Below are 22,602 nucleotides of genomic sequence, written 5' to 3' on the forward strand. Positions count from 1 at the left end.
AGGGGGCAGGGGGCCGCTGTGGTACAGGCTCTTCTCCCGGCCCCCCAAGCGGGTGTCGGGAGGGGCGGGCCCATCAAAGGAGGAGGGGGAGGAGGCTGGGTGGGGGCCCCCTGAGCTGGGATTGAAGGGGCCTCCCCGGAGGGAGGGGGTGAGGCGGCCGGAGGAGGAGGGGGCCGGTGGTGTGCTGTAGGGGGGCTCTGGTGGGGACGTGGTGGGCGGCGGAGGAATGTCCTCCGACCCAGGCACAGACAGGCTGCGGCTGAACTTCATGGCTGGGGGCGCTAGGTAGGGTCTGTCATCCTCTGCAGCCCCTGGGGGAACACAGAGGGTCAGGAGCAGACCTTGGGGGAGTGGGCCTCCTTGCTCCTCTATCCCACAGAACCACAATACTTAATGATGATGATGATAATGATACTAATAATAATGGCATACTAATAATACTACTAATGATGGCATAATACTACTAAGCGTATGCTAAGACTTTCACGTGGATTAGCCCAGCGCTTCCCCAACCAGCACAAGTCCCTTTGATACAGCGGTGAGGGTTGTGTACTGAACAACAGCAAACAGCAGAGGGAGCACAACCAGCTGCCCTCTAGTCGATTCCGACTCATGGCGATCCCATGTGTGTCAGAGTAGAACTGGGCTCCATAGGATTTTCAATGGCTGACTTGTCGGAAGTAGATCACTAGGACTTTCTTCGGAGGCAACTCTGGGTTGACTCGAACCTCCAACCTTTAGGTTAGCAGCCCACAGCTTAACCATGTGCACCACCCAGGGATTCCAGAGGGGGCAACCAAAAAAAAACCCAAACCCGTTGCCGTGGAGTTAATTCAAGGACAGAGTACAACTGCCCCATAGCGTTTACTAGGAGCAGCTGATGGATTCGAACTGCCAACCTTTTGGTTAGCAGCCGTAGCTCTTAACCACTGCGCCATCAGGGCTCCGGGAGGGGTGGTCAAGGAGGGGCTGAATTTCCTTCCCAAGCCTCGAGGGGGCGCCTTTTCCTAATTCGCACAAAGGCACACTATACGGTGGTGGTGGCTTGGGATGGGTAAATGTGGCTTGAGCTGGGAAGGGCTCTCGATGTTTTATTTGCGTTGTTATATATTTCTTTCAGTGCGTATTCAGAATAGAAATGTAAGTAGCACATCAAGCTTGTGATTTAATGGCTATAACTGTTCAGAATGAAACTAATGTTTACAAGTCAAAACCAAACCAAACCCGTTGCCATCGAGTCAATTCTGACTCATAGTGACCCTATAGGACAAGGTAGAACTGCCCTCCATAGGGTTTCCAAGGAGCAGCTGGTGGATTCGAACTGCTAACCTCTTGGTTAGCAGCCGTAGCTCTTAACCACTACACCACCAGGGCTCCAATGGTTACAAGAGGGTGCCCATATATAGAAAAATATTAGGTAAACGCTGAGACAGAAGCCCTGGTGGCACAACGGTTAAGCACTCAGCTGCTAACCAAAAGCAGATTGCCGCTCAGCAGGAGAAAGATGCGGCAGTCTGCTTCCATAAAGATTACAGCCTTGGAAACCCTATGGGGCAGTTCTATTCTGTCCTATAGGGTTGCTATGAGTCAGAATCGACTCGACGGCAATGAGTTTTTTGTAAATGATGAGACACAGGTCAAAACAAACAGTTGCCATCTAGTCAATTCTAATTCATGAAGATCCCATGTGTGTCAAGGTAGAACTGTACTACACAGGATTTTCAATGGCTGATTTTTTGGAAGTAGATCGCCAGGCCTTTCTTCCAAGGTGCCTCTGGGTGGACTCAAACTGCCAACCTTTTGGTTAGCAGCGACGCTCGTTAACCGTTTGCACCACTCAGGGACTCTGAGATACAGGTACCAAAAAAAACCAAACCCGTTGTCATCGAGTCAATTCCGACTCATGGTGACCCTATCGATCTCATCAATGCAAGAATCACACTGGTGGACCGTGAACTTCCGAAGTTTAGGAAAAGCTGGATCCAATCAGCAAAACCACTCAGAGAGACTCAGAGAAGTTAAATCTTTTGCCTGCTTATCAATTGTCAGGGCTCAGTTCGTGACCCTCTTCTGGTCTCTAACTACTCACTCCCTTGAGGTTCTCAACCAGCATCCCAGTGTCACGGTTTTATACGCCACCTCTCTGCTGATGACTTCTCTGCCCAATCCTCTCCCCGGATCTCCAGGATCTTGTATCCAAATATCCACATCCTCTTAGATGTCTCACCAAAAAACCCCCCAAAAGACCAGATTACTGGGCTGAGAGCTGTGGGGACCATGGTCTCGGGGAACATCTAGCTCAACTGGCATAACATAGTTTATAAAGAAAATGTTCTACATTCTACTTTGGTGAGTAGCATCTGGGATCTTAAAAACTTGTGAGCAGCCATCTAAGATACCTCCTCACTGGTCTCACCCATCTGGAGCAAGGGAGAATGAAGAAAACCAAAGACACAAGGGAAAGACTAGTCCAAAGGACTAACGTACCACAACTATCACAGCTTCACTAGAGTGAGTCCAGCACAACTAGATGGTGCCCAGCTATCACCACTGACCGCTCTGACAAGGATCGCAATAGAGGGTCCCAGACAGAGCTGGTGAAAAATGTAGAACAAAAGTCTAACTCACACACACACACACACACAAAAAAAAAAAAAAAAAAGACCAGACTAACTGGTCTGACAGACTGGAGAAACCCCGAGAGTATGGCTCCGGACACACTTATAGCTCAGTACTGGTCACTCCTGAGGTTCACCCTTCAGCCAAAGATTAGACAGGCCCATAAAACAAAACGAGATTAAATGGGTACACCAGCCCCAGGGCAGGAAAGCTGGTAATGGGGAACCCAAGGTCAAGAAGGGAGAGTGTTGACATGCCGTGGGGTTGGCAACCAATGTCACAAAACAGTATGTGTATTAATTGTTTAATGAGAAACTAGTTTGCTCTGTAAACCTTCATCTAAAGTACAATAAAAAACAAACAAAACAAACAAAAAACCCAAAACCAAACCGTTGCCATCAGTCAATTCTGACTCATAGTGATCCCATGTGTTATGGAGTAGAACTACTCCATAGGGTTTTCTTGTCTGTAAGCTTTATGGAAGCAGATTGCCAGGCGTTTCTTCCACAGCACCACCGGATGGGTTCAGAATGCCAACCTTTCTGTTAGCAGCTGAGTGAAACTATGTGCCACCCAGGGTCTCCCTTGATGTCTCACCAAAACCAAAAAAAGCAAACCCGTTGCTGTCGAGTCGATTCTGACTCAGCAACCCTACAGGACAGAGAGAGCTGCCCCATAGGGTATCCAAGGAGCGGCTTGGTGGATTTGAACTGCCAAGCTTTTGGTTAGTGGCTGAGCTCTTAACCACTGCACCAAGAGGACTCTTGATGTCTCACAGGCACCTCAAATTCAGCAGGCCCCAAATCAAGCTCCTGATATCTCCCAAACAGGCTCGCTCCACCCCATGGTCTACCCCATCTCAGCAAACAGCAGCTCCTCCTCCTAGGTCCTCAGGCCCAAAAAGCTTGGAATTATCCTTGATGGCTTTTTTTTTTTCCTCACATCACCCACATCCAGTCCATCAGCAAATCCTGTTGCTTTAAAATGCATCCAAGCACTTCTCACCCTTCCACGGTCACCACCCTTGTCTACTAACCGTCAGTGCCCACCTGGACAGTTATCATCACCTCCTCTCTGGTCTCCATGCTTCAGCCCTCAACCCCCTCATTCTGTTCCCCACACGGCCACCAGAGAGCGCCTGTGAAAACCTAAGTCAGCTCATGTTCCCCCTCTGCTCATAACCCTGCCCTGGCTCCCTCCTTACTCAGAGTAAAAACTGAAGTCCTCACCGTGGCCCACAAGCTCTGAACCCTGTTCCCTCTTTGATCTCATGTCCCGCCCTCTCCCCGTCACAAACTTGGCTCAAGTCACACTGGTCTCCTTCTGTTCATCAAACATGTCAGGCACACACCTGCCTCAGCGCCTTTGCACTGGCTGTGCCCTCTGTCTGGAATGCCTCACCTCCAGGTATCTCCAGGGCTTCCCCTTCATCTCCAAATTTTAGCTGAAATCTTCCTCCTAGCACTCCCAATCTCCCCTTACTTTACTCTACTTTTTTTCTTTTTCTCCATAGCACTTACCACTGCTAACATGCTATATAACTTTCTTGTTTCTCATCTTTGTATTTTTTTGTTTTCTTCTGCTAAGAGAGAAGCTCCACATGGGCAAGACCCTTTAGTCTGTTTTTTCCCATTGATACATCCCTGGGAGTCTAAGACAATGCTTGGTATTTGGTTGGGAAAAAAATAAAATAAGTAGCCTTTGAGTTGGTTCTGACTCCATGTGCATCAGAACAGAACTGTGCTCCATAGGGTTTTCAGTGGCTGATTATTCAGAAGTAGATCGCCAGACCCACCAGCCATCTATCAGTTTGTCATATTGTGGTGGCTTGCCTGTTGCTGTGATGCTGGAAGCTCTGCAGTAGGGTCACCCATGGTGGACAGGTTTCAGTGGAGCTTCCAGACTAAGACAGACTGGGAAAAAGGCCTGGTGATCTACTTCCAAAAATTAGCCAGTGAAAACCCTACAGATCACAACAGAACACTGTCTGATATGGCACTGTAAGATGAGCCCTTCAGGTTGGAAGGCACTCAAAATACCACTGGGGAAGAGCTGCCTCCTCAGAGAAGAGTCACCCTTAATGAGGTAGATGGAGTAAAGCCTTCTGTACCTTCGTTTGTGGATGTGGTATAATTCAGAATGAGAAGCAACGGCTGTAAACATCCATTCAACAATGGGCTCAAACAGCAGTAATTGTGAGGATGGCACAGGACCAGATAACATTTCGTTCTGTTATACATAAGGTCACTATGAGTTGGAGCCAACTTGACAGCAACTAACAATCACTTCTGGGTGGACTCAAACCTCCAGCCTTTCAGTTAGTAGCCGAGCTCTTAACCGTTTGCACCACCCATATGGCAGGTACTTTATAAACACTGGTGGAATGAGTGAATGAATGAATGGAATCAGGTATAAGAGAGAAGGAACCAGGGTCTGTGGCAGAGGCTTAGAATCAATGCATCCAAGTAGGGGTGATAAACACCCTTTGCCGTCAAGTCATGGTAACCCTATAGGACAGAGAAAAACTGCCCCATAGGGTTTCCAAGGCTGTAATCTTTACAGAAGCAAGACTGCCACATCTTTCTCCTGCAGAGTGGCTGGTGGGTTCGAACCACCGACCTTTCAATCAGCAACCCAGTGCTTAACCACTGCGCCACGAGGCGCGATGACGCCCCCATTTTCTAGATGGGAAGCCTGAGGCCCAGAAAAGTGAAGCCACCTGTCTCGGTTCACACAGCTGGGAAAGGGAGGAGCCAGGATCAACCCTAAGTTTGGCCAGCTCCAACGCCTGATCTGTTTCACAACTTGATGACACTATAGTCCTGTATGGAAGTAGATAAGAACATTTCCAAGTCCCCTTACTCCCCCCTCAAAAACTGTCACCCTCCCAGGACATCATTAGGCATCCCCCCACATGCCTACATCCCTTTTAGGTGACATACCGATAGATTTTTGCCGGAGCATAAGCCCAGGTCCTGGGGGCAGGTACGAAGGACGTTCGTAACTCGGCTGGGAGCGGTGATGGGGATCAAAGCTCGACTTTGGGGTGGCAGTCAGAGGAGAGAGACAGAAAAGACAGCAGAGAAAGGTCAGTCAGGACGGAAAGATTCGTGGCTTCTTGGCACAACCACCCCCCATTCCTTCGCCAAGCTGGACTTTAAGCCCCTGCAGGCAGAGGAAGGAGCGTGAGGAAGGCAGAAGGGGGTTCAGGGGAAGGGAAAGGTTTCTGAGTCTGGACAAGGTAGAGGAGGAAAGGACAAGAAAGCAGATTATCAATCAGCCCTGTTTGCACTTCCAAAAACAAACCCATTGCCGCTGAGTCAATTCTAACTCATAGAGACCCTATAGGACAGAGCAGAACTGCCCCATGGGGTTTCCAATGAGCGGCTGGTGGATTTGAACGGCCAACTTTTTGGTTAGCAGGCGAGCTCTTAACCGCTATGCCACCAGGGTTCCTACGTTTGCACTACAGTACTTCCCAAACCCATTGCCAGTCTGTGCCCTTTTTGCCATTCCCTCTTTCACCACCCTTTCTCCATCGCTTGCCTGGTGTCTCTTCCTTTTGCCACTCTCTCTCTTTTTTAAATTGTTATTATTATTTTTTTGGTGGAAGTATACACATTTCAACAATTTCTACACTACAGTTCAGTGATGTTGTTTACATTCTTCAAGTTGTGCCAACCATTCTCACCCTCCTTTTCCACATTATTCCACTGTCATTATCTTAAACTCACTGCCCCCCAAGCTTCCCATCCAACCTTTCAAGTTGCTTCCCCAGGTGAATAGAGACCAATTATTGTACCTTGGCCTGCTGCTACTCTTGACTTCAACCTGGCCCCCTGTTTTCCACACAGGAGTCAGAGGGCTCTTTCAAAAACAAATTCAGGTTATGCCATTGCCTTGCTTGAAATCCTGCAGTAACATCCCACATCAGGTAGACCACTTGCTGTCAATTCTAACTCATGGTGTCCCCACGTGTGTCAGAGTACAACTGTCCCATAGGGTTTTCAGTGGCCGATTTTTCAGAAGTAGATTGACAGGCCTTTTTTCCAAGGTGCTCTGGGTGGACTTGAGCCACCAACCTTTCAGTCAATAGCTGAGCGCATTAACCGTTTGCACCACAGGAGGTACATCAGCTAGAACTAGTTGACCAGTTGCTGCTGAGTCAGTTCTGATTCATGGCACTCCCATACGTGTCAAAGTAGAACTGTGCTCCATAGGGTTTTCAATGGCTGATTTTTTTTCGGAAGTAGATTGCCAGATCTTTCTTCCAGGGCATCTCTGGATGGATTTGAACCATCATCCTTTCGGTTAGTAGCTGAGGGCCAACTGTTTGTGCCACCCAGGGACTCCTGATGCTCTAAAAGCATGTGTCAAATGAACAAGTGGTTGAATGAGAACAAGCTAACTCAGGCACTCCTGGGCCCTGACTCCCCAGCTTCTGCTAGGTGACCCGACATATCTCCCTTCTCCACTTCTGGCCTGAGACCAGAAGTGCGGAGAAGAGAAACACCCTTAGGATGAAATCTAAGCATGTAAGGCCCTTTCGTGTGTGACCCTCACTGCCCTCATCCCCCCAACACACCCCTTCCTGCCCCCTCACTCTACAGCCATTCACAACCATTCACCGTACTTCTAATTCTCTGAGCCTCAGCATATGCTGTTCCCTGTGCCTGGAACATCCTTTCCCCATTCTCTACTGGGAAAACTCCTTGTCATCCTAGTCTTCCTCTCTGGCCCGGATGCCCTTCCGTAGGCCTATGCTGTCTGATTCAAATAAATTTATTTAAATTCAGATTTAAATTTAAACGAATTAAAGTTAAATGTTCTGTTCCTCTGTTGCACCAGCCACATTATACACTTGACTAGTGGCTTCCATAACATCCCTGGGTGGCGCAAATCTGTTGGCTCTCGACCATTAATCTAAAGGTTGGTGGTTTGAACCCACCTAGAGGCACTGTGGAAGAAAGGCCTGGCAATATGCTTCCGTAAAGACTGTTGTTGTTAGGTGCTTTCAAGCTGATTTCAACTCACAGCAACCCCATGTGACAGACTAGAACTGCCCCATAGGGTTTTCTAAGCTGTAATCTTTATGGAGGCGGGCCGACACAGTGGTTAAGAGCTCGGCTGCTAAACAAAAGTCTGTCAGTTCGAATTCACCAGCCGCTCCTTGGAAACCCTATGAGACAATTCTACTCTATCCTATAGGGTCGCTATGAGTCGGAATCGACTCGACAGCAATGGGTTTGGTACGTATGTGTTTAATCTTTACAGGGGCAGAACGCCAGGTCTTTCTCTTAAGGAGCCGCTGGTTGGTGGGGGTAGGTCAAGTCAGTGAGCGCTTAACTGTTGCGCTACCAGAGCTCCTTCCATAAAGATTAAAAATCCTGTTGCCATTGAGTCAATTCTGACTCATAACAACCCTATAGGCTACAACTCTAAAGGCTACAGCCTTGAATACCCTATGGAGCACAGTTCTACTTTGTAACAATGGGGTTGCCATGACTCAGACTTGACTTGACAGCAACGGGGAGTGGCTACTATATGCCACAGAGAAGCTGTAGAACCCTTCCATTATCACAGAAAGTTCTAGACCTTCACAGGGGCTGTGCCACCCCTCTCACTGCACTCCCCTCCCTGGACTGCGACTGTCCACATCTGTGTTTATGTCATCCATTTGTTTCACAGAAATTTACCGAGCACCTGTTCTGTGCTAGGGACTGTTCTAGATGATGCAGATACATCAGGAAACAAAATAGACAAAAGCCCCTGCCCACACGAAGGGCAGGCAGGCCATAAACAAAACAAATTAGTAAAACAGAACATGGCTTAAACAGAGGTAAGGGCCAGGAGACAGGGACAGTATAATTTAAAATAAGGTATTCCCAGCTACCATTACTGAATGTTTTGATCAAAGAGTCTATAGAAGAATCCTGATCAAAAGGAGGGAAAAGCAGAACAGAATTTCAAATTCTCATAGAATCCAGACTTTTGGGAGCCATGAAGGCTGAATGAACCCCCGAAACTATTACCCTGAGATAATATTTAAACCTTAAACCAAAAATATCCCCTTAAATCTTCTTAAAGCCAAACAATAACTTAGCTTAACTAGTAGAGAATGTCTGCCTTGAGTATCATGCTCTTTTAAGAACTATCTACATGGGATTCAATTGACAACAGCAACTAGCGAAATATTAGATAGGAAGCTTAGGGGGCAGTGGGTTTATGTTAACGGTGGAAGAACAACTCAGAAAAGAGGGGTGAGACTAGTTGCACAACTCGAAGAATGTAATCAATGTCGCTTAATTTGTATATGTAGAAACTGTTGAATTGGTGTATGTTCTGCTGTGTATATTCTCAACAACAACTAAAATAAACTATATTATGGAATAAAAAGGAAATAAGATAGTCAAGGAAGGCCTCACTGAGAATGTACTTGAACAAACACTTGAAGGAAGTGAAGGGAACTATGTAGATATCCAGGGGAAAAGTGTTCCAGGCAGAGGGAACAGACAGTGCAAAGGCCCAGAGGTGGGAATGGGCCTGATTTGCTCAAGGAATAGTAAGGAGGCCAGTGTGGCTGGAGCAGGTAAGCAAGTAGGAAAGATGTGGGAGATGAGGTCAGACATGGTAGAAGTGTCAGATTGCCTTCAGATTTCCGCTCCAATGTCCCCTCCCTGGAAAGGCTTCCTCCTGCTACTCTACATTATAACTTCTTTCACTTACTACAGTTTGGAGCAATTATAATTATTTGCTTGCTTGTTTATTGCCTGTTTTCCTGGAAAGACAGCCTATCCAATACCCATTCTACCCTTCTTCCTGGGTAAGAAAACTCAATCTTATTTGGCACCTATTGCAAGACTGGGTGGTGCAAATGGTGAATGCATTCAGATGCTAACTGAAAGGCTGGAGGTTCGAGTCTACCCAGAGATGCCTCAGAAGCAAGCCCTGGCAATCTACTTCCAAAAAACTAGCTATTGAAAACTCTATGGAGCACAGTTCTCCTCTGACACACATGGGGTCGCCATGAGTTGGAATCGATTAGAGGGCAGATGATTATTGAAACACTACGTTTCTCAGCCTCCCTTGCAGCTACGTGTGGCCATGTGACTAAGGTTGGCCCAGGATGCAAAAAATGTAAGTGTTGTGTGTTACTTCTAGAAAGTCCCATTAGAGAGAGCCCAGGAAGCAGGAAAATGCCCTCTTTTGCCTTTTTGCCTTTCCACCCTTCCTTGTCCCTACTACCTGGAATGTTAATGCAACAGCCAGAGCTCCAGCAGCCATCTTGGACTATGAGGTAACCTTGTGGTCAGAAGCAAAGCAAGAATGGTGGAGCAGAAGGGGAGAAAGATCCTAGATCTTCATAACCTGCATGGAACACCCTACCCCAGATTTCTTCCACATGAGAGAGATACAAACATTTATCTTGTTCAAGCCAGTATTATTTGGGAATTCCTGTTATGTACAACCCAATTCTGCTCTATTTACCTACCAAAATGTAAATTATCTAAGGGAACTGACCTTGTTTGACTGGCTCACTCTTACACCCCCACCCCCAGAGCCCAGCAGCAGATCCAACACACAGTAAAAACCAAAAAACCCAAGCCCGTTGCCGTCGAGTTGATTCCAACTCATTGCGACCCTATAGGACAGAGCAGAACTGCTCCACAGGGTTTCCAAGGAGCGCCTGGTAGATTCGAACTGCTGACCTTTTGGTTAGCAGCCATAGCTCTTAACCACTACGCCACCAGGGTTTCCATAAACACATAGTAGCGGCTCAACAAATATTCATACTTACCCTGAGACCAGAAGAACTAGATGGTGCCTGGCTACCACTACTGACAGCTCTGATCAGGGCCACAATAGATGGATCCCGACAGAATGGGATAAAAACATGGAGCAGAACTCAAGTTCTTAAAAAGTCCAGACTTACTGGACCAGTTGCGACTAGAGGACTCCCTAAGACTATTGCTCTCAGACATTCTTCAAACCTTAAACCAAAACTATACCCTGAGGTCATTTTTTAGCTAAATAATAGATTGGCTCACAAAATAAAGAATATCAACCATGAGTACTGCACTCTTTTAAATAATCACCTATATGCGACCAAATGGTCAACAATTACTCTAAAACAGAGATGAGAAGGTAATGGGGCTGGGAAACTAGATTACTGGAAATGGAAAGACCACAATGGAAATATGGAGAATATTCATGTGTTGTGAAGAATGTAACCAATGTCACTGAACAACCTGTGCAGAAATGGTTGAATTATAACCTAATTTGCTGTATAAACTTCCACCAAAAACACAATAAAATACTATTTAAGAAATATATATTTGTAGAATGAAGGACTTGCTGGTGGTAACACAAGATACCCCATCAAGATAGGGGAAAATTCTGAGGGTAAAACTCAACATCCCTATGAAACAGCACCCAGCCAGCCTCAAGAACTCCTATTTTGGCCAATCCCCCCCACCCCCCATTAAGTTTTTCTTTGAATATGATCCTCAGCCTGCCCAACTCTCCTTGACTTTGCTTATTTTTTTTTTCTTTCTACCTTTCCCTTCTTCTTAAGCCATGGCCAAACACTCTGCTTGGTTTCCTGTCCTGTCCTGCAGCTGGTAATGAGCTGTGTTGTATTAGGAAGCAGATCCCCACAAGAGCTAGAAAGAGTGAGTGGAGGGGCAGAGAACAAGAAGCAGAAAGAGAAGGGAAACATTTCTGCATGAGCCCATTTGCCAGCTGCTTTGCGTGCATGTCCTCATGGATTCTTCCAATGCACAGACAGTGAAGTTAGGTTTGATTACACCCATTGTTGAAGCCCCGGTGGCGCTCAGCTACTAACCGAAAGCTTGGCGGTTCAAACCTTCCTAGCGATGCTGGTGATCTGCTTCCATAAAGATTACAGCCAGGAAAATCCTATGTGGCAGCTTTATTCTGTCACATGGGATCACTATGAGTCAGAATCGACTCGATGGCACACAACAACACACCATTCTGATGATACTCCCCAAAAAAACCCCAAAACCAAACCCACTGCTGTCAAGTCGATTCCTACTCAAGCAACCCTCTAACAGAGAAGGGTCTTGCCCTAGATGAGCCAGTGAGTGAGGAGATTAAAGAGGCTTCAGAGAAAACAGATCAGAGTGGTTAGAAAGTCGTAAGATCAAACGAAAAAGGTGAGGTGAGGGGTATGAAGAGGGAAGAGAAGAGGACAGGGTCAGTCAGAAAGGATGCTGGGACTGCTGAGGGCGGAAGAAGGCTGGAGAGGGAAACTAAGTCCGCGCTGGGGGAGGGGGGGCCGGAAGGCGATGATGAGGAGGAGGGAAGGAAGGGGAGGGAAGTTCCTGTGCGAGGGATGGGAGTAAGGGATGACAGCATGGGAGAACAGGGAGAGAGAGAGAATGGATGCTGAAAAGGGGAAGATCAACTGAGGGACAGGCAGGTGGGGTCAGAGGGACAAGGAAGGGGTCATGGTGACAGGGGAGGGGTTAGGGTGACAGGGAGGGGTTAGGGTGACAGGGGAGGGGTTAGGTGATAGGGAGGGGTTAGGGTGACAGTGGAGTGGTGGTAGTGACTAAGGGTGTAGAGTGACAGGAGAGGGATCAGATGGGCAGACTGACAGAAGCTTCCAAATCCAAGAGGAGTCAAAAATGGGCTAGCATGACATAAGAGGGGACAAACTGACAGAGGTGATGTTGGGCTGACAGCAGAGACATACTACTGTCCGAAGAGGCGTCCAGCTGACTGCCCCAGGAGCCGACGAACTCAGGACGGGACAGGCTGACCTCCATCAACAAGCGAGGAGCAGCGGCTCCCGCCCAGAGGGGACAGCCAATCAACGTGCGGCAGAGGTCAGTGACGTCACCGGCTGCCGGGCAGACTCCTCCGCAGTGAGTCTCCAGCAAGCTGGCCCCTCCACTGCACCGCGTGCGTCCTGGGTCTGGGGCTTCAATGGCAAAGTGTACGCCCTGGCACTGGGGGGACATAGTCTGGAGGCTGGATATGGGCTGGGAAATCCCCCTCAGGGAGCCAGCCCCTGACAGGGCAAATAGGGAGAGAGTGGAGGGGAGACAGATGGAGAGACGGTGAGGGAGTCAAAGACACAGACAGAGGGGGGGACAAAGACAGAGATGAGGAAAGAGAGACAGAGAGAAGGAGACAGAGACAGAGGGGGAGACAGAGACAGGGGTGGAGGACAGAAACAGAGATAGGTGAGAAAGTGATAGAGGGGGGAGACAGAGACAGAGAAGAGACAGAGAGGGGGAGACACTAAAAAGAATGGGAGATGGGAGCCAAGGAGAACAAGACCAGATCCTGACCCCAGAAGTGAACCCACTGCAGCGCAGGAACATCAGGAAGGGCCCTGAGTTGATTCAGAGGGTGAGAAAGACCAGGGTGGCAGATGGGAAGGAGCCTGTGTCAGAGATGGGGAGCAGAGAGAGCCCCCAACATGGCAGGAGGGCTTGGGAAGGCCCAGAGACAGACCCAAGAAATGAGAGAAGAAGAGGGAAGGTTCTCCTGCAGCCTCCAGGACGCGGAGGGAAAGGGGGTCCCACAGGAGAACTTGGGTGAGTGTCCCTGAGTGTCATTTCTAAGAGGTGGGGATAGACGGGCAGCTGGCTTTATTATTGGCAGGTCTCTCGTCCATCTGGGGGTCTTTGGCACTCAAACTGTAAATTCCTGCAGGGCCCGGATCTTGCCTGTTCCTATAACCATGGGTTGCAAAGGGCGAGCCTAACTCAGGGTGACCGTGCACCTCATACACCCTATGGGTGCTCCGTGCATTTGCTGAATGAATAAAAACAGGTCTGGCTCTAACTGGCTATTGGAGACTCCACTCTCAGCCCAATAGGCTTCTGTGGGGGTCTCTGGTATTGTGGGGTCCCTGGTGTTATTGTAGAGTCTCTGGGGTGCATACTGGGCTCACTGCTGAGTCCTGGCAGGGGTCTCCCATTTGTTATTTGATAGCAAAGGGGGGTTCACCATTTGTTGAGAGCCTGCTGTTCTAGGATTCAGTTGCATTTAATCCTCATAAGAACCCCGGTGGCACAACGATTAAGCACTCGGCTGCTAAGTGAAAGGTTGGCGGTTCAAACCTACCCTGTGGCTCCGCAGTTGAAAATACCTGACGATCTGCTCCTGTAAAGATTACAGCCTAGGAAACCCTATGGGGAAGTTCTACTCTGTCACAGGAGGTTGCTATGAGTCAGAATCAACTTGAAAGCACCCAACAGCAAGAACCAGCAAGGTTGGCTTTATCCCCATATTACAGCGCAGGAAACTGAGGTTCAGAGAAATGAAGCCACGGGGTCCCAAGTGATACATTAACTTAGCGGAAGTTAAGGATTTGGATCCCCATCTGTCTGTGGTATTATAGACTTTCTGGGGACCAGAAACAAAGGGAGACATCTGGGGGGTGGTTTATGGACACAGGGAAGGGAATTCAGTAAGGAAGGGAGAGACAGACTGGGAGGAGGCAGGAAGAAATGGCATTGTTGGAGTACATCCCAGGTCTCCAGTAAATATTGAATGAATGAATGAGTATGGTGGCATCCTAGATCTAAGTCTGCTTAGGGTCAACCCAGGACTGAAAACCTTCTAAACCTGAGCACGGAGTGGGGCAATGGTTTTCAATTGGAGATGATCTCCCCCACCCCCACCCCAGGGGACACTGGGCAATGTCTGGAGACATTTTTGGTTGTCATGAATAAGGATGGTGGGGCTACAAACATCTAGTGGGTAGAGGCCAGGGATGCTGCTAAACATCCTATAATGCACGGAACAGCCCCCTGGACCATCTTGACAACAAAGAATAATCCAGCCCTAAACATCAATCCGATTGCCCTAGAGTTGAATCTGACTCATAGAACCCTATAGGACAAAGTAGAACTGCCCCATGGGGTTTTCAAGGCTGTCACCTTTACGGAAGCAGACTGCCACATCTTTCTCATGCAGAGTGGCTGGTAAGGAGCCCTGGTGGTGCAGTGGTTAAGAGCTCAGCTGTTAACTGAAAGGTCTGTGGTTCGAACTCACCAGCTGCTCCGAAGAAGAAAGATGTGGCAGTCTGCTTCTGTAAAGATTTACAGCCTTGGAAACCCTATGGGGGCACTTCTACTCTGTCCTATAGAGTTGCTATGAGTTGAATTGACTGGATAGCAACAGGTTTGGTTTAGTTTTTAAATATCAGTAGTGCCAAGGTTGAGAAACCTTGGTGGAGGGGAGGGAGAACTTGGACTTTGGTTCTGATTGGACACCCCCTCAGGCAAGTCAATTCAAACCTCTGTGACTCGGTTTCATCTTCTGTAAAATGAGGATGCAGCCTCTCCCCTGTCCTACCCTCCCTCCCAGGTAGCTGTGAGGAATCTTGCTAAGGAATTGGAAGGTGGCACTGGAGGGAGTGAGGGTGGAAGGAAGTGGCATGAGGAACATGCCCACAGGAGGAAAACACATTGACATAAGAGGTGGTCCCCCAGGGGAGGTAGACTGGGACTCTGTATAAGGAAGAACTTTCTAACAGTCTGTCCAAATACAGACCAGCTTATGTCAGGAGGTGGTGAGCCCCTCATCTCCAGAGGCATTCAAGCAAAGGCTGGAAGAGGACTTACGAAAGAGATGGTCGAGGGGATTCAAAATTAAGATGCGGTCACTGAACTAGATGCCTTGGAGGCTGTGGAATTAGGAGCCTGATAGGAAATTTCAGAAACTCTAGTATGGGTGTTTTGGGAAATAGTGTAGAATCTTGTCCCAGATCAGAGAAAACCAAACCCATTGCTGTTGAGTGGATTCTGAATCATAGCGACCCTACAGGACAGAGTAGAACTGCCCCATAGGGTTTCCAAGGCTGTAAATCTTTACAGAAGCAGACTGCCACATCTTTCTCCTGCTGAACGGCTGGTGGGTTTGAACTGCCAACCTTTCAGTTAGCAGCTGAGTGCTTTAACCAGGGCTCCTTGTCCAGATCAGAGGGCACCAGAAAAATATCTCTGAGACTAGAGAAAAGGCAAAAAAAGGAAACTACCATTTGTTGAGAGCCTGCTGAGCTAAGAGTTGTTCTCATTTAATCCTTATAAGGTGGAGCCTGTGGTTGGTGCAACAGTTAACGCTCTCGGTTGCTAACGGAAAGGTTGGAGGTTTGAGTCTATCCAGAGGTGCCTTGGAAGAAAGGCCTGGCAATCTACTTCTGAAAAAATCAGCCATTGAACACCCTATGGAGTACAGTTGTACTGACACACATGGGGTCGCCATGAGTCAAAGTCGACTCAATGGCAACTGCTTACTGGTTAATCCTTGTAAGAGCCAGCAAGGTCAGCTTTGGCCCCATTTTACAGAGTAGGAGGCTGAGACTCAGAGAAATTAAGTAACACGGTGCAAAGTGACACAGCAAGTTAGAGGAAGTCAGGATTTCAATCTGTGTCTGCCTGGCTTCAACGCCCATGTATTTCTGATTTTGACACTGAACTTGGGAGGAGGTGTGCACAGAAGATGACCTGAACAGCCTCAGGACTTTTCAATTCCTTGAGAAATCAAGGATCTGTGTAAGATGAGGGCTGGCTGCGTGCAATACTCTCTGCCAAGTCTGAGAAGTTAACCACGGAGTCCAGGTGCAAAACCTGCTCCTGGTTCTTGTCAAATAATTAGACCTTCTAGAGCAAGGGGTCTAACCCTTAAGGGGGGCTGTGGATAGACTTCCAAGGGCTTGTGAACTTTGCCAGGAAAAAAAAATATTATGCTTTTATTTTCCTTACCCTCCAACTAAAATGCAATATTTCCTCAGTTAAGTATGTAGGCAACAAACCACACTAGTCTTAGCCAGACCTGTGACTGTATCGCTAATAGAAATCACAGATATTTCCATATAACACACTGTTGTCGTAGATTTCTCGAAATAGTGTTTATGCTTATCATTACTTTCAAATTAGACCAGTTAAGATCCACCGCCAGATCCTGCTGTCTAACGTGCTGACGAAAAAGGCACCCATATTACTATATCACACATTTGCTTTTTAAAAATATTTTGATGATTGTATTCCCATGTAACTGGCTTCCTTTGTAATCTTAGGTATTTTATTTTATGCACTTATAAGCGTTATTCTGAGAAGGACCACACCAGCCTGCCAAACAGGTCCACAGTCCCGCAAAGGCCAAAGAACCCTGCTTCAGAATAAATGGGCGGCCGGCCATTGATGTTGAGTGGGGCTTTCGAGAAGGGGCTGGGGGAGGAGCTAAAGGGCGGGGCTAGAGGGCGGGGTCAGGGCGGAGAAGACAGCTGTCTCCGCTCCACAGCAGGCCTGCTGGGTGGTGTCCGTGCGAAGGGGTACAGTCCAAATGGGGAGGGCCAGCAGCGCTCCACCAGAAGAGCCAGGATCGTAGCTGTACCTTAGGTTTGTTTGCCCGATTGCCTGGCTGAAATCCTGGCTCCCTCTCTGAGGCTCAGTTTCCCCCTCTGTAAATAAGCTCGTAACCTTTTGTACCTCACAGAACTACTCTAAGAAATGAATGAGATAATCCATGTAACACACAATGTCTAAAAACAATAAAACACCGACCGAGGGTTTGCCTCTATCATGGGGGAAAGCAAGTGGAGGGATCATAAGAATTAATATTTTCATAGCATGTTAAGCACCTGTGACTAGGGGCCCGGGCCAGGGGGTTTTCATCCATGACATTGTACCTTCCCAGAGACCCTTAAGGTGGGACAGAGATGGGCAGACAGAAGGGGAACAAGAAAGCATGAGGAGCAGGAATGGAGAATGGGATGAGGAAAAGAGAGACAGGATTTGAGGACAGAATAAGGAGGAAGAGGATAGGTGGGGAGAAGGGGAGGCCTCCAGAATGGGGGGAAGGGAGGGGACCGCCCAGGGATGGTGGTGCCCCTCTAGGGTGGGCAGTCAGCCCAGCCCGGGGGTGGGATTTAGGGGAATTAGATACACTAGGAAGGGTTTGGTGCGACAATTAAGTGCTTGGCTGCTAAGTGAAGGTTGGAAGTTTGAACCCACCCAGTGGCTCCAACTGAGAAAGACCTGGTAAAGATCACAGCCTAGCAAACCCTATGGGAGCAGTTCTACTCTGTCACCTGGGGTTGCTGCTGTGAGTCGGAAGTGCCTCAGCAGCACCCAACAACAAGATCTCTACATGGTTCACCTTCTCACTTCATTCAGGTGTTTGCTCAAACTGCACCTTTTCAGAGAGGCCTTCTTTGACCGCCCTGTCTAAAATAACCCCTTACCCTGTTCTTAGGAGTCCCGGTGGAGCAACGGTTAAGTACTTAGCTAACTGAAAGGTGGGCTGTTCCAACTCACCCATCGGCTCCAGGGGAGAAAGACCTGGCAATCTGCTCCCTAAAGATTACAGCCTTGAAAAGCCAATGGAGTAGTTCTACTCTGTCACATTGGGTTGCTATGAGTGGGAATCGAATCGACAGCACCCAACACAGGAAGCGTTTGGAAAGGAGAAAAGGATGGAGGGTCTGGATTGGCGTGTGCACCCACCCCCCCACCCCCACCCCCCTGCAAGCTCCCTCCCTCTCACACCCTCTGTTTCCCAGGCCGGGCCTCCTACCTCAGCGGCAAAGAAGCCCTTGGGCCGGTGTTTGCCCAAGGATGCCAGGCCACCAGGCCCAGGACTCTCGCTTGCACTGATGGTCTGTTGAGCTGCTGCCAAGATTTCATCCAGTTTGTCTAGGGGAAGCAGGAGAGGGATGGAGGAGAGACAATGAAATGAGTTGGCTTTGGCTTGGACTGGAGGCAGAGCTGCTGGTAGCTCATACAGCGCCTGGTTTGAACCAGACAAAGGCGCCCCTTCCTCCATCCCCGTGGACACGCACCCCGGAGGCCCTGCTTGGAGACAGGAGCTCCCAGCCCAGCAAGCAGGACGAAAGGAGGGTCCCAGAGTGCGGGCAGAGAAAAGGACAAGCCGTTGTGGGCGGGAAGGAGGGTGAAGGGGAGGCAGCAGGGAGGGGTGAGAGGAAACTGTGGGGGAAGGGGAAGAGGCTGTGGGCAGAGGGGCCCTCAGACTGGATGGACTCAGCATGGCTGGGTTATCAAAGTGGTCAGCACAGAGGCTGCTGAGGATGGGCAGCAGAGAAGGGGGGCAGTGGATGGAGTGGGGCATGGGATCCCACAGGGGGCATGGGCAGCCCGGGGAGCAGGGCCAGGGCCGTCTTACTGAGAGCCATCTGATACACGGTCCGTTTTTTCTCCATGCTGGGCATCGGCGCTGGTTGGTGCTCGTACTCTGTGGGCAAAGGACGCGGATGAAGCCCAGGGGCTCCCCGAAGCGGCAGGGCGGAGCGGGCTCGGCCAGTGGGCGTGGCCAACAGGCGAGCGCAAGCGCGAGGGGCCAGGGTGGGGAGGAGGTGGGGTCGGGACAGGGGCCCTCCCGCCAGTCCTGTGCCCACTCACCACTCTTCTTCTTCCAGGGGGAGACTAGCCCGGGGGAGAGGCAGTAGAGGAGCCAAGAGTTAGGATGTGAGGGGGGAGCGAGGGGCCCCTCTCTGGAACTCCCGCCTCCCTCAGGGCCCTAGGGTGGGGGCGGTCAGCTGCCCGACCCGTCCCCTGTCAGGGGAGACCGGACCCCCCAGGTCCACTCGGCTCTGTCTGGAGGGAGTGGCTCTCCTTCCTCTCGGTTGATTGGAGGCGGGGTTGGAGGTGGTGGAGTAGGGTGGGGGTGGGTTTGGTGGAAGGAGAGATGGAGAATGGGGGTGGGGGTGAGGTGGGACCGATGGAGATGGGCTAGGAGGAAGGGGATAGAGCGACCCGCGGAGAGGGACATACACAGACCCCGAGAGAAAGCCCGCCAGAGAACAGAGACACAAGCAGACAGAGGAAAATCGACTCTCAGACACTCCTCCCCAGCGGCGCGCGCACACACACACACACACACACACACACACACACACACACAGGCCAGGGAGAGTCCGACCCATGGATTAGGGGACAGGATGAGGACAAGGACCCCTGGTCACTAACGACACTAACGAACTCGGGGGAAGGCCCACTGTCCCACCTCCACGGCCCCCTCACCCTCCCAGAAACCCGGCCCCTGCAGGCTCACCCATCTCCTCCAGTTCTGAGGTCATGGACTTGGAACGCAGGGAGACGGCCGGGGGTGGGAGCCGCTTCGCCTGCTGGGGTGCTGAAAAATGGGGGGAGGGGCATTCATCAGCTCCCTGGGTGAGAAGCCCCCATGACCCCTCCCTCAGTGCTCCTAGAGCTCAGAAAATAGCCGCCCCCAGGATGCTGAGCCCTCCCTGCCTCAGTTTCTCCCCAGCAGGGTCACAAACAAGCAGCCTTGTTGGGGAAGGGGTGGCTGGAGGTGGGGATTGGCCATTGGGGCTCCTGGGGGGTCTTAGGCTTGTGGCAGCAGGGTTCCTGAGGGTCTGGCCACACTCGTGGGGAGGGGAGGGGCACCTTTCTTGTGGACGGACTCATCCATGTCAGGGTGCCTGGTGACCATCACCACCTTGACCATCAGAGTGTTGCCCCCTTGGCGGATCATGTTCACCACCTGTCGGTGGCCGACCTTCACCACATTCTGCCCATTCACCTGCGGCACCAATGAAAAAATCTGTTGCTGTCAAGTCACCTCTGACTCATGGTGACCCCATGTGTGTCAGAGAAGAACTGCACTCCGTAGGGTTTTCAAAGCTGGGATCTTTCAGAATTAGATCACCAGGCCTTTTTCTTCCAAGGCACCTGAGGGTGGATTCGAATTGCCAAACTTTTGGTTAGTAGCCAAATGCTTAACCACTTGCACCACCCAGGGACTGCATACCTGTGGTACAGACACTCTCAAACCACACCAGGCAGGGGAGGGGAGGGGCTCTTTCAGTCCCAGAGTCCTCAGAGAGGTGGCCTCCCACCCTGCCCTTTCCACGATTCTTTACCACCACTCTTCCCTCCCTCCAACTCTCCACACTTCCACTCTCCCTGTACAGGGCCCACACCTTCCTGTAACCCTGCTGGCTTCTGGGTTGGGGAAGCAGCTTACCCTAACCTAGTCACATATATCTCCCTCTCTGTCCCCCTGTATTGTGCGTTGGGGGAGAGTTCTGGGTAACTCTTTTGAGATCCTCCAAAAAAGGCCTTTATGTGGAATCAATGAAGAAGGTAGAGGCTGACTGGGAGGTGGGCCAGGGCACTGGGAAGCCTGGTGCCAAAGGAGAACGTCTGGGCATCAGGCAGCCTGATCCTGGCACAGATCATGAGGGACCTAGGATTGGTCTCGTGGGTCCCAGGAGAGAGGGGGGTGTCAGAGGCCTCCAAGGGAGCCAGGCAGGCCTGTGGAAGGTGAGCTGGAGGCTGGGGCTTGGAGAGTCCCCCAGGAGGTGTTATGTGCCATCGAGTCGATTTCGACTCATAATGACCCCATGTGACAAAGTAAAATTGCCCCATAGGGTTTCCTAGGCTGTAATCTTTACATATCGCCAGGTCTTTTCTCCCTCAGAGAGGATGGGTGGGTTCGAGTTGCCGACCTTTCAGTTAGCAGTCAAGCACTTAACCATTGAGCTTGGGCTCCTAATAGGTGCTGTGGAGTCGATTCCAACTCATAGCAACCCCACGCGACAGAGTAGAACAGCCCCATAGGACTTCCTAGGCTGTAATCTTTATGGGAGTAGATTACCAGGTCTTTTCAGAAGCAGGTGGCCAGGACTTTCTTCCAAGGCACCTCTGGGTAGGTTCGAATTGCCAGCCTTTCTGTTAGCAGCCAAGTGCTTAAACGTTATGCCACCAGGGCTGGAACTTACCTCAATGAGGAAGTCTCCCATCCGAAGTCCTGCTCTCCAGGCCACGCCACCCTCATCCACTGACTCCAGGTACTGCAGCGCCGGGAAGGCCGGGGTGGGGGTGAACTCCTCGATGGGGGTCTGCGCTGCAGATGGGGAGGAGCCGGCGGGGTCGGAGGGGAGGGGGTGGAGAGGCCGAGCAGGGGATGGGGCTCAGACCCAAGTCACAGAGTCCTCACCGTAGCTGAGGGACCAGCACCTCGGGGGGTGGGGTGGTGGGAGGGCTGGGGTCCCTTCCCTTCCCCTTTCCATGACCACTTTGGCCCTGCTTCCTTTTCCCATCCCCTCCCCAGCCGGCACTCACCCTTGGCCCCCCGGAGCACGAACCCAAAACCCTCGCTGTCTTTCTTCTGTAACAGGACTGTCTTCTCCTTAATGATGTAATCGCTGGTGGCAGGGGAGGGGAGGGAAAGGGGGAAAGAGGAGGAGGGGCAGGGCAGGGTGGAGAAGGGATCATGAGACTCAGAGCCTGTGCCCCACCCGCAGCCCAATGACACCGGAGAAGCCCCAGCTCCAGCACCACTCATGGCACCTTTTGGGATCTTTGTCACCCACTCCCTGTGCTCAGAGCATCCCTGACAGGCCTCCCCCTCAGAGCTCAATGTGTGCTTTCTCCCACTCACTCTCTCATTCATCCATTGGTGCATCCATCCACCCATCCATTCAGCAAGCAGCTACCCAGCCCACTGTGCACCAGGCACCGTGAGGGACCAGGGAGATGAGCTGCCAGATTCGGAGGCAGTCTGGCTCCAGGCCCCACTGGCCACTTCCTGTCTGTGACCTTGAGCCCATGATTTTCATCTTTAGTGCCTCAGTTTCCTCATTTACAAAAACAAAGATCAAACCAGTTGCTATGGAGTCAACTCTGACTCACAGAGACCCCATGTGTGTCATAGTACAACTGTGCTCCACAGGGTTTTCAATGGTTGATTGTTTGGAAGTTATGTTGCTAGGCCTTTCTTCTGAGGTGGCTCTGGGTGGACGTGAACTGTGAACCTTTCATATAGCAGTCCATCACTTAACCGTGTGTGCCATCCAGGGACTCCTATAATGGGGCACAATACTAGACCCTACTAGATGCAGATGATCTAAGACTTTGGAGGGCTAACATACATATGACATAGTAAGAGCTCAATAGGATTCATTTGCTGTTCTTAAGTCAAAGTATTTTTAAGACAGAAGGACACACATACTTC

At 50.2% G+C, this 22,602-nt stretch overlaps 1 protein-coding gene across 1 annotated transcript in view; it reads right to left on the minus strand.

Annotated features, from left to right (window-relative positions):
• SHANK1 (SH3 and multiple ankyrin repeat domains 1) overlaps nt 1-22,602 on the minus strand; it is a 62,717-nt gene that overhangs the window by 5,345 nt on the left and 34,770 nt on the right. Inside the window, exons 15-22 of the mRNA XM_004381848.1 lie at nt 21,711-21,793; nt 21,368-21,492; nt 20,031-20,166; nt 19,675-19,755; nt 18,787-18,855; nt 18,181-18,299; nt 5,562-5,658; nt 4-311 (exon numbers count right to left, since the gene is read on the minus strand). Coding sequence (XP_004381905.1) covers nt 4-311; nt 5,562-5,658; nt 18,181-18,299; nt 18,787-18,855; nt 19,675-19,755; nt 20,031-20,166; nt 21,368-21,492; nt 21,711-21,793 — 1,018 coding nt within the window. The remainder of the gene's footprint in view (nt 1-3; nt 312-5,561; nt 5,659-18,180; nt 18,300-18,786; nt 18,856-19,674; nt 19,756-20,030; nt 20,167-21,367; nt 21,493-21,710; nt 21,794-22,602) is intronic.

Source organism: Trichechus manatus, unplaced genomic scaffold (assembly GCF_000243295.1).
Source record: "Trichechus manatus latirostris isolate Lorelei unplaced genomic scaffold, TriManLat1.0 scaffold00087, whole genome shotgun sequence".
In the NCBI taxonomy this organism is placed as follows: Eukaryota; Metazoa; Chordata; class Mammalia; order Sirenia; family Trichechidae; genus Trichechus; species Trichechus manatus.